Genomic DNA, 14,365 nt, shown 5'->3' on the forward strand with positions numbered 1-14,365 from the left:
AGAATCGTCCTTTTTTACGCCGTCTGCGTTCTGGGAGTAGCTGAAACAAGACTATTCGCAATCAATGCGCCAAGCATTTATGACTTCTTGATGATAAACAGGGACAAACGTATTACGAACTGGTGGGGTGTTGCACGAAGCTATCAATGCTTTGTTTTGAGTTTTAATCTGTTAAGCATTTAAGGGGCTTGTACTTTCGAATGGCACATACACGTGGTTCCCCTCGTTCTATTTAATTCGCGGTTTGCGGACAAAGAAAACAACAAACGCTTACTTTCAATGACAGGAATAATTTCTGACTAAATATATATCTAAACGGCGGCTGACACAGCCACTAATTGTCTTTGACACGGCTGCACGTCCTCGCAATGAAGTTCGCGAAAGTGTTTCAGCAACTTTTGGATGAGGAGAACATCCCTAAAGAATGGGTTAATACTGCTATTCAATATAAAGCATTGAAAAAGTGTATCAATAAAGTGGTGGAAGAGCTAGAAGAACTCGGACTAGAGAAAGATACGCTTCAGTTACTGTTAGCCTATGAGAAAGCACAACGATCTCATACATACAGTTCAAGTATTGATAAACGGCGACCAAAACTTATATATTCTTTTGAAGGTATGGATTATTTTGTTAATTTGTTTGCGATTGACGAATGGTCATAGGGAGTCTTCACGAATTTGTGCCCAAAATAACTATAAATCTCGATAGTGTCAAAGGAACTCCACTTTCTGCCGAAATATCACCAGAAACACGAGCAAAACTTGAGCATTTAGCGCATTCTACCACTCGACGATCTTCTCAAATATCTTATGCTGCAAATGACGACATGGACACCGACGGTAATCAAGCAGAGTCTCTAGAAGACAATGAGATTTTTATTTCAGATCGAGAAGATGTGCCAACAGATGGATGTGATGGCCACACAGTCCTTACGAACGTGGATTCAGATAAGTCTACTAAACGTGCTAGTATTGATTTACGCACCCTATTCAATCCCGCACAGAGTGTCATTCAGTCCGGGGGAAAGACTAGTGTCAATGATCAACCTGCTCTTGATCTTGAATCGCAATCTCGTTATCCAGACGAGATTGAGATTCACTTACATTCAGATTCAGAATTTTTTCATATGCTTTGCTCTGAACTCGCTGCTCTGGACAGTCTCAAACAAGAGCAAGAAAAAGTCATGATAGACCAAGTCAATGAGATTGCACGTCAACTCCCTTATGTCAGCTCGCCATTGCAGAAAAAAAATGATTTGTATGTATGGCGAGAAATTTTTCGACTTTATATTGATGCGGGTGTTTTCTTCTCTGGCTTAGAGCAGGACGCTGGAGAGAGAAGTGCTGAGCGTGCTAAAGAGCAGTTAATTTGGTTTACCGACCAAGTAAAGCAGATGAATTTGCTTGATCGCTTTAAAATGAGAGAAAGCAAGGCTGTTTTTGAGGAATTCTGGAAACTCAATCTATCTCTTTTAAAGTCGACTCAGTTTCAGTCTTTGAATCAGACGGCGACAAACAAAATTCTGAAAAAGTTTGATAAACAAACTGCTCTAAGGTATGCTTACTACTAACATAGAATCTAGTTGGCTAATCATCTAGTGCGCGTGAAGTGTTTCCTGAATTTTACTTTAATAGTCCTTCAGGAGGCTCAGGGTCAATTGCAAAGTCAGTGTGCTTTACAATGGCAGAGCAGCTTCTTACGATTATCCCGCAGCTAGATGACTATGTTTGTCCTGTCTGCTATTTGATTGCGTTTAAGCCAGTAAGGCTCGACTGCGGCCACGTATTTTGCATACGTTGTTTAGTTAAGTTACAACGACAGCACAAAGATAGTTGCCCTATATGCCGGCAAAATGTTTTGCTGAACGCTGATGGCGCCAATGTTGACGTCGCGCTTTACAACCAGCTATTGCTGTATTTCCCTAAAGAGGTCAAGGCTAAGCAGAGTGCCAATGAGCGAGAAATTACCGAGGAGCAGCTCGCACTCACTTTACATGGTCAAAAGAAATGCTCCATTATGTAATTTCGCCTAAAGTGTTTTATGTATTTGGAGTTAATTCTTTGGTGTTTACTTGGTTAGGATTCTAAAAGCAGGTGGTTTCTATTCGTTGCAACTTAGATTGCGTTCTTTTCCATTATTATGTAATGCAATAATAGTTTGAAACAGACTCACTCTATTGTCCATACAATAAACCAGTTGTTGTAGTTCATCGAATGTAATTCCTTCAATGCAAATCCGCTCTTTTTCGCTTCCGGGACCACTTCGCTTTCCAAATCGCGAATCCCCCATCGCTCGTCTCTTCGCTTCAAGTCGAGATCAAATAAACGGTCTCCTTCACCTGTGAACTTCCCGTCTCGCTTAAATGCTCCATAAACTGCGACAAAAGCACCAGGCGTTCCCTTGAGAAGCTTTCCTGACTCTTCAAAAAACTTGACTGTAGATTCCCAAGGGCTAATATGCAACATATTCATCACAAAAACGCCGTCAAATGGTCCAGACTCATCTGCGACTACCTTCCACTGAGGAGAAGACAGCACATTTAACTTCAAAGGCGGTAGTATGTTTTTATGAGGAGCTTCCGCTGCCAACTTTGCAATACCATCTATGCAAGGCTCTTGTGCCTCTGTTGGCTGAAACGTAGTGGCCGGAGTATTTTCCGCATAATATGCACTATGTTCGCCAAACCCACTGGCTACCTCAAGAATAGTTTTAGGCTTTGCTGTTGTTGCGCCAGTAGCTGCGCCAGTTAACCATGGCTGTAAATACGGTAGAAGTTCAACTTTAGTCCGTCCCGCTGAACCTTCTCGAGCCCATGAGTTTGGACCAGGTTCAAACCATACTTTTTCTTCTGCCATTTTGTAGTAGAATCTTGAGTTATATCCAAATGACTTGTTTATGCAGTCCAAAACTTTCAATAGCGCCATATATTCCGTCAACAGAATTTGGGATCGTATCTACGCTAATTTTACCCCTGAAATCATAACTTTTTTCGTAAATGCCTTTAGCCATGCAAATTTCCTAATAATAATGATACAAAATATTTTACTACATTCAACCTATCTCCACAAGCCAAACGGACCAGGCTCGGTTTTCCATAATCTGATAGTCCCATCCTCACCACCAGAAGCGCATAGCTGCCCATCTGGAGCGTAAGAAATTGAATGAACCGGTCCATGATGTCCTTTGACAACGTCTACAAGGAAGTGGTTAGTAGAAATAAAGTATTTGTGGTGTGCAATTTACCTAAAACGTCACCCCTCTCAAAATCATGGAACCGAACCCAAGTATCTGTCACGCTTCCTGCAGCAAACTTCAACTTGGAAGGATGGATAGTGGCAGAAGATACTTTGTAGTTTAAAGTCTGTTTTTTCAATCCTATGCGTTGGAACGTGTCAAATACATACACAGATGGGCCGGCAGCAACACAGATCATCTCATCCCGCTCTTCCATCTGATTAATTGGTCCATCAAGCACAGCAGAACCAATTGTTTTCTTTGGCAAACGCAAATCCCACCAATTCAATGTGCAATCGTCTCCAGCAGTTACAATAATACTGTAAAAAATTAGACCTATTGCAGCCAGATTCAAAATGCATACTTTTTCTCAACCCACAAGGCGCTCTTAATCGTAGCGTCAGATCCTACCCATTCATTCAAAGAAGCCTCAGAGTCCCCTCTGTTTAGATCCCATACTCGAATCTTTTTCTCGTTACCTGCAGTTACGCAAAACTGGGGTTGATTATATGCTGGTATAAATGCCGCTGCTCTAACAATGTGACTGTGTGTATAAGATGCAATCTCAGATCCAGTGTTTGTATCCCATACTTTGCTATTTCGTATTAGATCATATTCAGGCTTCACTTGAGGTAGATCTCACGCTGTGAAGTCTGCACTTCCAGTAACCGCCAATTGCGCGTTATTGCTGAATTCGGCAGACCATACTGCACCTTTATGACCCGCAAAAGTTCCGATCCTGCGATATAATTAACAGGCTTCATTATTTCGATCAACTCAACCCACCAGTCTCCAGTGATTCCATCTCGTAACATTGGGGCACCGTCTGGCTCATGTTAACTTATTCCTATTAACCAAGTCAACAGCCCCTTACCTTTGCATGCGCTAATTAATAAATAGCTCCCATTTTGAAATATATTTGAAAAACTTAAGTGCGTCACTGGTCGTGAATGTCCAGTACAAGTAAGAGGCAAGTATTTCGCTAGTTGTTGCTCCATGCTATGTAATAACGTCCTTATGCAAATGAAATCGACAAAGCAAAAGTAAAATATCAAGACAAATTAAAATAAAACACTAAACAAGAACGCCGGCTGAGAGAGTATAAACTGACTCAACGCATATCCTATATATGGCATACCCAACCTTTGAGTGCTAGGGTTAAGGTTAACAAGCCACTGACTGTTAACTGTAGGGAATTCTCTTGAACACACCATTTTCATTCGATACCACAAGGTTATTCTTTGATCTAACTTAATATGGCAAGAAATAGTGAGAAAGCACAATCTATGCTATACCGGTTTCGGGAACAGGAAGCTGCAGAGATGGGTAAGGCGAGTTGTTTGGTTACACAAAGTAATGCTGAGGTGACAAAGGAATCATTGATATTGGCAGAGCACGACGGCCAAAATTAATAACATCTGTAGAGTCGATTCCAATGTGTGAAAAATGGAGGGGCCAAGTCGTGAAAGAAATAAGTAGAAAGGTTACGAAGATACAGGATCGTATGTTTTGAAGTCCAATCTATTCAGTCAAACATTAACTAAAGGTATTAAGCTGGACTTTCCGATTATGAGATTAGGGATTTGAATGACGAGATCAATAAAATGATGCGAGAGAAGTATGTGTGGGAGATACAAATACGAAATCTTGGCGGGCCGAATTATTCGGTACGTATCTAATCTTGAAATGTTCAAGCATGATCTGATTTCGCGAATAGCGTTTTGCGGGAAGAAATTTTGACGACGAAGGTCGAGAGTTACCGACTACCAGAGGATACAAGTATTTTGGCCGTGCTCGAGAACTTCCAGGCGTGAAAGAGTTGCTGGCACCGGCTCCAGTCAAAGACAAAACCAAAAAGCAAGTTGATTATGTGACGAACGTGAATGCAGATTATTACGGTTACCGTGACGAGGTCGACCCGGAAGTTTTAAAACATGAATTGGCCCTAGAGGAAATAAGTATCGGAAATACGTTGAAAGACAATTCAGAGGATCCTCCAGAAAGCTGGGAAACTATTGAACGGCCAGAGTCTATTCCCAACAGAAGCGAACTCGAAGCGTGGCTCATCGAGCGACGGAAAAGAAAACTGATGGAGAAGTACGATTTGGAGTCAAAAACGGGAGAATAAATTCGATGAATCATTATTTACACTGTACAATAAATAGGTTAGGGATCATTAGGCCACTCTAAACTTTTGATCGCTTAGCGGACCGTGTTGAAGTTTTTTCTTTGCATCAAGTTTTTCTTCCCATTCTTTGCATGCGTTTAAGTTGTTATAATCGTCAAACACAACTTTACTTTCCAGTCCCTTTCTTGATCTGTCAACCCATTGAGCCGCCGCTCCTGAAAGATCTGGATGACCGCCTTTTCCAAGTCTTCCTGGATCTCAGTTAGACAAGTGTTGTAACATGATATATTATCATACCCATTCTTCGGCAATAAGATGTTAAGAACTCTTCAATCTCATTTGTTGGTTTGGAATACTTTGAGTATAGCATTCCAGTGGGATTCATCTTGTTCAATTGATACAGTAAAAAATCAGCCTGAATGACCGGATCAATCAAACCCGTATTTGTGCTGCCAATGCAGGACAGAACTAACATTGTGTCTGGTTCGATCGTGGTTGGTAGTGATACGCCAGGGGTATCGTACACTAAAATTGCAGGCTCTTCACTTATCTTGACAAGCGAAGGAATACTGCGAGTGACACCTGCCATTGCGCCAGTTTTTGCCGCCTTCCCTCTATGAGTTCCTGAGTAACGCAGCGTATTTAGTAAAGAGCTCTTTCCAACATTTGGCATGCCCATTATCATTGTATTTAAACCAAAAAACGATTCACGACCTGTCGAGTACTCTCAATAAATGTTAGAACTCAGCAACGCAAGCATATGGAAAACAATCACTTTTTGCAATGTTCAATAATTGATTGACAGATGACGGTATTCTTGTATTAACCAAACAGTAGTCTCCTTCCGAGTGCCATGATTTAAATATCTGTAAGATTAGCTAGAACATGTATCAGCTTCCCTACTTACATTGGGGTCTATTGCACTTATATCAGACTTCGTGTACACGACAACTCTCGGCTTTTCACCAATAATACTTTCAAATATTGAATTTCGAGTACTTAACGGTGCCCTAGCGTCTCGAACTTCAAATACGAGATCAATCTCGGTCACCATTTCTCTCATTCTTCGGATTGCTTTGGCATGATGTCCAATGAAGTACGCTCGTGGTAATGTATGTGTCGGAAATACCGTTCTAGGAACAAATCCAGTCATTATAGCGAGGTTCTCAGACTTTAAATGCCTTTGTACTTAAATAATTTCTCACGGCAGAAGAGTCTCGTCAAAAAAGTTATACCTAACCCGAAATCAGGGGTCAATTCGTAAGAGTTTACGTAAGATTCGGTCTACCCCGGTGCTAGTGAGATGGAACGCTCCAAATACTTTCTACATCTAATATGTGATCATTATTATTTGCAATCGGCACTTTCTTATTCACGTAAATATAAAACCACGGCATTGGACTATGAATGCAGAAGAGTCGACGCAAAATACTGTACTGTTTAAAAGTCTTGAATTCCGGTTTGACCCTCCAAAGCCTTGCCTCTGTCAGCTGCTACATTGTCGTCCTCAAAATTGTCGCCATTAGCCCAGTGCGGATCTTCTTCGTCGAAATACTTGTCTTCAAAATCTCGTCCAATCTGGTCAAGATCATCCCACTGCTCGTTGTAGTCTACTTCGTCGTAGTCAAAGTCAACCTTCCACCAAGTCAGGATCATCAAATAAATAAAATTTTAAAAAGCCCTACATCTAATCCTTCCAAAAACCTAATTGTTAAAATGTATCTCCACTGATCCTCGCCTCCTTCTCTTGTAGTAGGCTCGTCAGTACAGTCCACTTGGGTTCTGACTTCTTCGGGGTCAACGTCTTCACCGGCTTCCCGCCTCCGAGCTTCCTCGGCTAATCTGTCTTCCTCTTTTTCTAACCGCTGTTCTGCTCGCATTAAATCCTCATACATTCGCGCAGCCCAACCCCTCTTGTCACTTTCTGATTGTCGCTCATCGCTATGCTGGAACCTTCTTATGAGTCTGTCGTATAGTAATGGATCTGCCTCAGCATGTCCACTATTATCAAAATATGAAGGTGTATTTTTCTGAAGGTAATGTAACCTTCGATTTTTTATTGTCAAATGATGTCTTTCCGGAGGGGGGAATGATTTTGGTGGTAAATTGGACATATGAGTGTGTTACATGAGATCTGGTAGCCCTGGTTGGCACACTATCATGTCTCGGCTCAGGGTCAGCCTAACTACAGCAAGCAGAATGCAATACACTATTTTATTTTCTATACACATTCACGCCAAACACATAATTCCAAACACATAATTGAAATCAAAGCACATGAAAACTGAAACCGTATTATTTACCATTTTTAATGCAATATGCTGCCAATAAATACCACAAACAGCCATCGTTAATAACCAAATCATACATCATCCACTTTTGATTTTCCATTATTTGGCAACCAACCATTTCCCATTAGTAATTATTAACCGTGCAACTTGAGTAACTGTTCCACCAGATACCATCATGACTGCGGCAAATATTGCAGCGCCATAGTACTGCCCATTGTTGCTTGAAATAATAGCACCGGCAACTGGTGCCCCGAGCAAACTTGAAAATGATAAAGCAGCACTTACCGCTCCTAGTCTTGCACCAACCTCATTCAAGGGAGAAATCTCTGCAATCATTGGTTGCCAGACAGTTACTGCTATTCCAGACCAAAATCCGTACATAGCAGCGTACGCAATAATGGCGGCATGCGTCTTTGCGGGGATCCACAAAGCGACAGTGAAAAGCGCAGTGACATATACACCCATAACATATGTATTAAATCTGCCAAGCTTGTCCGCCATAATACCGGGAATGATACGTCCCAGAGTACTAACACCATTCTGAATTGAAATAAGATATACAGCCATAGTCGCGGAAAAGCCATGCGCAACCGCATGACTAGGTATAAATGAAATTGGAATGAAAACGCCCCAGTAAACCAGACAAATACCAAGAGCTGATAATGAGAATGATAAAGATTTGAATGGGCGTATATATGTATGATAAAATCTGATCGGCTGTCGGCCTGGAGGTTTGATTCGCGAGCTTACTGTAAAGCAAGCAATAGTTGAAAACACAAGTACAAGGAAACCAACAGCACGTACTCCCCAACCAAATCCGACTTTGAGTTCGACACCGCGAAACAGAAATGGAATAACCACACCACCCAAGGATGAACCTGCGTTTGCCAAACCAAGCGCAGTAGCCCGTTTTTTAATAAACCACGTTGACAGCGACGAAATGCATGGATTAAACACAAGAGCAGCACCCAAACTAGTACAGATACCCTGCGCTAAAATAAATTGGTAGTATTTTGTACATATAGATGTCATCATGATACCGAAGGTCATGAGAATAGTTCCAGGAATCATCAGTGGAGCAGGCCCGAAAATGTCATATAAACGTCCAACGATAACACCAGCAAATACAATCAAACATGTTTCAATAGATGTAATCCACGTGATTTCAGAATCTGAGTATTCTTGCAACTGATTGGATTTGTAGTATTCAACGAACATACCTATAGGTTAGCGTTACATCTTATTTATCAATCATAAATTGTACCGATGACGTTCGCATATCCGAAGCTGCAAAATATACCACATCCGGCTCCAAATACACAAAGCCAAGCTAAAGCAGTCAAGTTAGAATGACATAACTTCACGTATAAATAGTACAGACTAACCTCTCCATCCTTGGTCTGGTGGATACAGCTCGTCTGAAGCTTTTTCTTGTTGCCTTTCTAGTGAGATTTTGACAGGCTTACTCTCATCTTCTAGCATTTCTAGTTCTTCTGTGTCTATAACTGCATCTACTAATCTTTCTTGATTTAAACTGTAATTAACGCTCATAGCCAAATATTTTCTACTGTCTCGAAGAACAAATAGCTACAAATTCATCAATTTAGATAAGATTAAACTCACTAATAAAGCATACTTCATCAAACTGTGTATGACCGGAACCCCCCGTACTTATGGGTCCCAAAAAATTCAGTGGGGGTATTAGTGGGCTTGCGCCGCAAACGGTTTTTTATTATACCCGGTATACCGGCTTTGTTAGTGTCCATGGAAATCAGTGAAAAGTATATAATTGCATAGAATAAAGCGTTACAAGTCATTCAAGCATAAAGTATCGCATTAAAGAGTGAAAACAAACGCTGGATGACGATGACCAAGATCTTCAATCATTTCCTGTGTCGCATCTTTCAGCCGGTGGTCACGTTTGCCTTGTCTCCGCATTTTGTTCTCCCAATTCAAATATAACACAGCAATCAAAACACAAATAAAAGCCATAACATATCCACCAAGATTGATAGCATGACCAGTTATGTATTTCGGCGCATCTTTGGTCATGTACGTCCATGTTGCAATAATACCACCAAAATTACCTACGCCTGCCATGATAGCACTAGAAACTGCTCGTACGGTTGGCCCAGCAGAATTGTCAATAGCCCATGCCATAATCGTAGAAGCAGCAGTAAATGCAGGAATCATTGCCAGATACACTGCAAAGTAGCGAACACCGACTGGACTGTGAACGCCAATCAATAAACCAAATCCAACTATTCCGATAGGATATAAAGACAAAAGCATAAGACCTCTATGCTTGATTCTGTCTGACATTGTCATAAGTGTAATGCACACAATAGTCGCGACAGCATATGCTGGAACTGACATAAGTTGAGACCGAATTGAACTGAAGCCCATTGCGTTTAGAATCGATGGAACAAAGAGAGACATTGACGTCACTGTCAAAAGAGATGAAATGTTTGCAGTCACAAGCAAGAAGTTTGCCATGTTGAACGCTCGCTTAACGTGTCTCCATTCAATTGTAGTGCTCGGTCCTGACGACAAGGTTTCAAGTTCAATGATCCGTGTTGCTTCCTGTCTTTCATCGGGAGTCAAGAAATTTGATACAGCAGGCGAATCAGGAAGGTAGAGGTAGACCAAACCACCGACGATCATAGTGATAATACCTTCAAAAAAAAATATATTTCGCCATGTATGCATCATGCCCCACGAAGGAATTTTCGAAAGACCTGTTGCTAGTAAACCGCCGAAAGCACCTGAAAGTGAAGTACATGACGCATAAATACCAATTCTCGTTGCCAATTCATGCCTTCGATAAAAACAACACAGCATATACGACAGGCCTGGCATAATTCCTGCTTCTGCCGCACCTAGTAGCACACGCAGTGCTATGAAACTTGCATAGCCGGTACAAAAGCCGATGCACATCGATATAAGGCCAAATGAGAGCACAAGTGAGGAGATCCAGATGCGTGGTCCAAATTTCTTACAGCACAGATTTGCAGGACTAAAACATTAATTTGATTCGCTTTAGTGATAAGTAAAACAAACATTTCAAGTAAAATATAAGTAACATAAAAAGCACTCATCGCAATATTGAAACGATTGCCGGTTAATTCCAAATCAGCAGCCATTCCCAAAATGCGTGCATTTCCCGAATTAGAACGGTCAATAAAGGCAACCAGATACGCAGCAGTAGCCAGTGGCAGCAGTCTCATATCAAATCTTCGGCAAATTTTAGTTCTTTTATCGTTATCAATTGCATTTAATTGGCGCTGAGCCAATGTGGACACATCCTCTGTAAAGACATGATCTTCCTTCTCCTCAGTTGCGAAATGTTCATTTTTACTAGTTTCCATTTTAGCCTCCGATTTTATTGCTGGATCTTTGAGAATTCAGTACCAGAAAGTTGGGCAGAAGTCGATCTATAAATGCCTTCAAAGTGCCTAATGGAGTAAGCTAACGGTGTCTCCACGAATATGATTCCGACCTCCGCTTTTGTCGGGAACATGATGTACTACCCCTGAAAATCCGTCACTTCAAAAGGGTGAAACCAATTGTCCAACATATTTGTAATACAAAACATGGTGAACAGTTGTAAACTATAAAATTTGACGTAGATATGATAAGAAGTATTTCGATAAAATAATAGCAATCAATTCATTTCAAGTTTGAAATATATTTAGCGACAGCTTAAATACTCGTTTCTTTGTTTCAACCTGTCGATGAGCAGTGCTGTTATGAGTAGCAGCTGACCTTATCAGACACCCAGGTTGGTCCAAGTTTAATTAAGAAATTCATGCAGTAGAAGTCTGTTTTCATTGCAACAAACTCTATTGTGGCAATTGTGTAATACAGTTGCAGCATTCTGATTCAAATCAAAATTATGTGGGGAAATACCTGACAAATAAACTTGCCTGTTTTGTCCTCATGCCGAGCACTTCGGGTTAGGTTTTACCCCGCTAAACATTGAATGCGCCAATCAATCTTCTCTGATGCTGCGCAAGCAACTGTCCAATCTTAATCAGCACTCCTGCTGCGAGACTGTGAACATTTTTGTCCGTAATTGCTTCCCAATTCAAATCTAGAAAATCCTTTATATCAATTAACTCTTTGCCAAATGTGGATATTAATGTGGTCTCATCGTTAACTTGTATCGTTACTAAAACGGCAGTCAAAATTGCTTCAAGGATGTTGGCTTCCGATATATCACGCTTTATAGTCGATAAAATATCAAATAGCTCCATAGACATGTCAGTGATATCATGCGCTAATGGAAAACTCGCATCAACAATAACAGCTAGTGTCTTTATATAGTGAGCAACTAGCATCGGCGCAAACGAGTTCTTTGACACACTAGCCAAGAAGTAACGCCAATGAGCTGCCAACGGAAAAAACATATACATGCCAGCTATTTTTGCCAGTCTGCTTCTAGTCTGTACCAATCCCGGCTTGGATTCCCTTTGACGCTCATTAAGCAGTCGAGCCGAAATGCGTAACACCTTAGCCTCAGTGCTGAGGTCATCTGTAGCTTTAGTTATGGAATCCTGTAAAGCCGTCTTTTGTATCAGACCAACCGCGTTCTCAACCTCGCCAACTCCCAGAAAAGATAAACTCACGTCTTGCGGTGCGGCAAATCTCATGTGCGCTGAATCTGGTAACAGTTTACTCGCGAACAAGCTTAACGAGCCTTTAATTCCGAAGTTATATGTACTCTTTCCAGCTAAATGCTGAGCACCAATTGCAATAGCAGACATCATCATTAGTTTTTCCTGCATTGAATAATCACCAAATGTAATGTTTTCTGCAAAGTGGGAACCTACTGTCTCTGGTACAGTAATTACCAAAGCCACCAAAGCATCCATTTTTTGGTTTTCAAAATTAGGCAAGTCGTAAGTATTTTTCAGACCGCACAAAATAGTAGCCAACTCTTTGCTTGATGAGCTAAGCTCGCTCCCATAATTCATTTTACGAAGAATAATGCCAGAAGCGTTTTCCAGCGCTACCTTTTGTCTCGGCAAGGCAGTCTTAGCATCGGGTTCTCCTAGATATTTGATCAAATCAATGAGATAGACCGGCGGCAGTATCTTTTGTGCCCGCATCGTTGGATCATCATCTGAATCTTCAGAGTCTTCGTCAGTTATAGCATAAGCTGGAAACTCTTCATCGTCTGAGTCAGCATCTAGTTGACCACTTTTAGCAACAATGGCGTTGTCGTCAATTAAATCCGGCAACAGTTTGTTGTAATCTCTGTCTATAAATGGCTTTACGGCCTTACTCTGCAGTAATGGCCAGACATTTTCAAGATCAATGATGCGATCTGTTGACATCATAAGACTGTTCCATTTTTTATATGATTCATTAAATTCATCAACCTCGTTGAAGTCTAAAGGAATGCCACTCTGATCACTCAAATTAATCGCCTTAGCAACACCCATACCCATGATCCTAGCACGGCCAGACATTGCTTGCAATCGATTCGATATTGCTTCTAGATAAAATGGCTCTTGAGAAATTTTGTGAATAGTAAACTTTTCAATGTGAGTGAGCAACAGAAATATTAATTCTGTGTACACTGACAACGAGTTAGAACGATGGACTCTAATTCTGAAAACTATTACAAACCTTCTTGTCGCGTTAGTGACGTGTACTTGATAAACAAAGAGTCACCCCATTGTCTCAACAAGCTTTCAAACATTTTTGCATGAATGCCATGAGATACAAGCCAAAGAGCGACTGCCCGATGTAGCGGCTGCGTGCCAATACCTTGCTGCACTAAGATCTTGATCACATTTCGACTCTGAGTTGGTGGTATCAGCTCGAAAAGTACCGTCGATGAGCAATTGACATAATCCTGTTCAGCAGATTCTTTCAGAAATTCTGATCGAAGGTAATGCAAAAAGTTTTTGATAAAAGAACTCAGATCAAGAGACGACATCTCGTTTGTGATCCGCAAAACATGAAACGCTGACTTGTTGAGAAGTCGCTCAAAGACAGTATCTGCTGAAGTCAATATTATTCGAAGACAAAATTGTGGCACTCACTTGAATAACCCAAATTCAAACACCGAGACACAAACTTTGCCAGATACTTTTGTGAATTGCTTATTCCCGATGAATTAGCCAATTCATTTGCGACAAAATCAGACATCTTTCCTCCCTCGCTGATCCACCACCAAGGCTGTTCTTCTGTATCATTCAGGGCTTGTCTAGCATATGCAATAGTTGATATAAGTCTACTACCCACAAATAGCGACATAATATCTTGCATATAGAGTTGCTCCTTGGTAGTCCCATTGACTTGTCGATATAAAACATCCAAAATACCCGGGGATAAAGCTAATAAGAGTATATCAAGTAGACACAGAAGACGATTCCGTACATAGTCGTCTTGTGGAAATTTCAATAGAGCTTCACTATCCTGGCCAATAATCGATACAACAACGCTGATTCCAGGCAAACTTGCTATCATCAAGTGCAATCTGCGTAAAAGTTTCCCGTCCTGTTTAATGATGTGATAAAACTCTGGTATTGTAGTTCCAATAAGCACACTGAACGTTCGAATACATTCCACTGAAGGAATTACATGTGAAGGTGACAAAGCGAACTCTGTAATGATTTGCTCGAAGTCGTCCAGAGAGGGAGAGTTTTTTAAAATCTCGGTCTTACTTTTGTAGAAATCGTTTAACTGTCCATAATGCATT

General features: G+C 40.9%; 9 protein-coding genes across 9 annotated transcripts; 2 read left to right on the forward strand and 7 right to left on the reverse strand.

Moving 5' to 3' along the window:
- The first annotated feature begins 32 nt into the window (after nt 1–32).
- On the forward strand, nt 33–2,182 carry V1512DRAFT_265965 (SPX domain-containing protein). Its single transcript, XM_066917003.1, has 3 exons — nt 33–615; nt 663–1,554; nt 1,599–2,182. Exons 1-3 carry the CDS (start codon nt 369–371, stop codon nt 2,020–2,022), a joined length of 1,563 nt encoding a protein of 520 aa, XP_066770189.1. The 5' UTR covers nt 33–368; the 3' UTR covers nt 2,023–2,182.
- V1512DRAFT_228473 (uncharacterized protein) lies at nt 2,082–2,916 on the reverse strand. Its single transcript, XM_066913894.1, has one exon. The coding sequence runs from the start codon at nt 2,853–2,855 to the stop codon at nt 2,169–2,171; it is 687 nt and encodes a 228-aa protein (XP_066770190.1). The 5' UTR covers nt 2,856–2,916; the 3' UTR covers nt 2,082–2,168.
- Nucleotides 2,917–2,984: 68 nt separating this feature from the next.
- Nucleotides 2,985–4,523, reverse strand: V1512DRAFT_265971 (WD40-repeat-containing domain protein). Its single transcript, XM_066917004.1, has 6 exons — nt 4,109–4,523; nt 4,021–4,060; nt 3,878–3,973; nt 3,599–3,829; nt 3,244–3,554; nt 2,985–3,193 (listed from the first exon to the last, which is right to left on the reverse strand). The coding sequence occupies exons 1-6, from the start codon at nt 4,230–4,232 to the stop codon at nt 3,057–3,059; spliced, it is 939 nt and encodes a 312-aa protein (XP_066770191.1). The 5' UTR covers nt 4,233–4,523; the 3' UTR covers nt 2,985–3,056.
- Nucleotides 4,229–5,665, forward strand: V1512DRAFT_265973 (Isy1-like splicing factor). Its single transcript, XM_066917005.1, has 4 exons — nt 4,229–4,560; nt 4,608–4,736; nt 4,789–4,901; nt 4,952–5,665. Exons 1-4 carry the CDS (start codon nt 4,491–4,493, stop codon nt 5,360–5,362), a joined length of 723 nt encoding a protein of 240 aa, XP_066770192.1. The 5' UTR covers nt 4,229–4,490; the 3' UTR covers nt 5,363–5,665.
- V1512DRAFT_265975 (P-loop containing nucleoside triphosphate hydrolase protein) lies at nt 5,348–6,655 on the reverse strand. Its single transcript, XM_066917006.1, has 4 exons — nt 6,270–6,655; nt 6,138–6,228; nt 5,660–6,088; nt 5,348–5,613 (listed from the first exon to the last, which is right to left on the reverse strand). Exons 1-4 carry the CDS (start codon nt 6,513–6,515, stop codon nt 5,411–5,413), a joined length of 969 nt encoding a protein of 322 aa, XP_066770193.1. The 5' UTR covers nt 6,516–6,655; the 3' UTR covers nt 5,348–5,410.
- On the reverse strand, nt 6,643–7,501 carry V1512DRAFT_265977 (coiled-coil domain-containing protein-domain-containing protein). The gene is made up of 2 exons (XM_066917007.1): nt 7,048–7,501; nt 6,643–6,997 (listed from the first exon to the last, which is right to left on the reverse strand). The coding sequence occupies exons 1-2, from the start codon at nt 7,474–7,476 to the stop codon at nt 6,803–6,805; spliced, it is 624 nt and encodes a 207-aa protein (XP_066770194.1). The 5' UTR covers nt 7,477–7,501; the 3' UTR covers nt 6,643–6,802.
- Nucleotides 7,502–7,558: 57 nt separating this feature from the next.
- On the reverse strand, nt 7,559–9,240 carry V1512DRAFT_265979 (major facilitator superfamily domain-containing protein). Its single transcript, XM_066917008.1, has 2 exons — nt 9,039–9,240; nt 7,559–8,983 (listed from the first exon to the last, which is right to left on the reverse strand). Exon 2 carries the CDS (start codon nt 8,869–8,871, stop codon nt 7,753–7,755), a length of 1,119 nt encoding a protein of 372 aa, XP_066770195.1. The 5' UTR covers nt 8,872–8,983; nt 9,039–9,240; the 3' UTR covers nt 7,559–7,752.
- Nucleotides 9,241–9,339: 99 nt separating this feature from the next.
- Nucleotides 9,340–11,322, reverse strand: V1512DRAFT_49330 (major facilitator superfamily domain-containing protein). Its single transcript, XM_066918414.1, has 2 exons — nt 10,714–11,322; nt 9,340–10,669 (listed from the first exon to the last, which is right to left on the reverse strand). Exons 1-2 carry the CDS (start codon nt 11,019–11,021, stop codon nt 9,490–9,492), a joined length of 1,488 nt encoding a protein of 495 aa, XP_066770196.1. The 5' UTR covers nt 11,022–11,322; the 3' UTR covers nt 9,340–9,489.
- Nucleotides 11,323–11,624: 302 nt separating this feature from the next.
- Nucleotides 11,625–14,364, reverse strand: V1512DRAFT_254542 (telomere length regulation protein-domain-containing protein; the record flags this gene model as incomplete). The annotated part of the gene is made up of 3 exons (XM_066914779.1): nt 11,625–13,237; nt 13,288–13,662; nt 13,707–14,364. The coding sequence occupies 3 exons, from the start codon at nt 14,362–14,364 to the stop codon at nt 11,625–11,627; spliced, it is 2,646 nt and encodes an 881-aa protein (XP_066770197.1).
- Nucleotide 14,365: the final 1 nt, after the last annotated feature.

This window comes from Lipomyces arxii, assembly GCF_038497795.1.
Source record: "Lipomyces arxii strain Phaff 12-163 unplaced genomic scaffold V1512scaffold_16, whole genome shotgun sequence".
NCBI classification, from domain to species: Eukaryota; Fungi; Ascomycota; class Lipomycetes; order Lipomycetales; family Lipomycetaceae; genus Lipomyces; species Lipomyces arxii.

What these genes read in the sequence shown, in the direction of transcription:
- V1512DRAFT_265965 (XM_066917003.1), top strand. Translation starts at nt 369, where the DNA reads ATGAAGTTCGCGAAAGTGTTTCAGCAACTTTTGGATGAGGAGAACATC. An exon ending in ACTTATATATTCTTTTGAAG is followed by an intron (nt 616 to 662) that starts GTATGGATTATT and finishes GAATGGTCATAG; the next exon opens with GGAGTCTTCACGAATTTGTG. An exon ending in GATAAACAAACTGCTCTAAG is followed by an intron (nt 1,555 to 1,598) that starts GTATGCTTACTA and finishes CTAATCATCTAG; the next exon opens with TGCGCGTGAAGTGTTTCCTG.
- V1512DRAFT_228473 (XM_066913894.1), bottom strand. Translation starts at nt 2,855, where the DNA reads ATGGCAGAAGAAAAAGTATGGTTTGAACCTGGTCCAAACTCATGGGCT.
- V1512DRAFT_265971 (XM_066917004.1), bottom strand. Translation starts at nt 4,232, where the DNA reads ATGGAGCAACAACTAGCGAAATACTTGCCTCTTACTTGTACTGGACAT. An exon ending in GATGGAATCACTGGAGACTG is followed by an intron (nt 3,974 to 4,020) that starts GTGGGTTGAGTT and finishes ATTATATCGCAG; the next exon opens with GATCGGAACTTTTGCGGGTC. An exon ending in GGAAGTGCAGACTTCACAGC is followed by an intron (nt 3,830 to 3,877) that starts GTGAGATCTACC and finishes AATACGAAATAG; the next exon opens with CAAAGTATGGGATACAAACA.
- V1512DRAFT_265973 (XM_066917005.1), top strand. Translation starts at nt 4,491, where the DNA reads ATGGCAAGAAATAGTGAGAAAGCACAATCTATGCTATACCGGTTTCGG. An exon ending in ACAGGAAGCTGCAGAGATGG is followed by an intron (nt 4,561 to 4,607) that starts GTAAGGCGAGTT and finishes GAGGTGACAAAG; the next exon opens with GAATCATTGATATTGGCAGA. An exon ending in TTGGCGGGCCGAATTATTCG is followed by an intron (nt 4,902 to 4,951) that starts GTACGTATCTAA and finishes TTTCGCGAATAG; the next exon opens with CGTTTTGCGGGAAGAAATTT.
- V1512DRAFT_265975 (XM_066917006.1), bottom strand. Translation starts at nt 6,515, where the DNA reads ATGACTGGATTTGTTCCTAGAACGGTATTTCCGACACATACATTACCA. An exon ending in TAAGTGCAATAGACCCCAAT is followed by an intron (nt 6,229 to 6,269) that starts GTAAGTAGGGAA and finishes CTAATCTTACAG; the next exon opens with ATATTTAAATCATGGCACTC. An exon ending in ATTATTGAACATTGCAAAAA is followed by an intron (nt 6,089 to 6,137) that starts GTGATTGTTTTC and finishes ACATTTATTGAG; the next exon opens with AGTACTCGACAGGTCGTGAA.
- V1512DRAFT_265977 (XM_066917007.1), bottom strand. Translation starts at nt 7,476, where the DNA reads ATGTCCAATTTACCACCAAAATCATTCCCCCCTCCGGAAAGACATCAT. An exon ending in GGTTTTTGGAAGGATTAGAT is followed by an intron (nt 6,998 to 7,047) that starts GTAGGGCTTTTT and finishes ACTTGGTGGAAG; the next exon opens with GTTGACTTTGACTACGACGA.
- V1512DRAFT_265979 (XM_066917008.1), bottom strand. Translation starts at nt 8,871, where the DNA reads ATGTTCGTTGAATACTACAAATCCAATCAGTTGCAAGAATACTCAGAT.
- V1512DRAFT_49330 (XM_066918414.1), bottom strand. Translation starts at nt 11,021, where the DNA reads ATGGAAACTAGTAAAAATGAACATTTCGCAACTGAGGAGAAGGAAGAT. An exon ending in ACTTATATTTTACTTGAAAT is followed by an intron (nt 10,670 to 10,713) that starts GTTTGTTTTACT and finishes TTAATGTTTTAG; the next exon opens with TCCTGCAAATCTGTGCTGTA.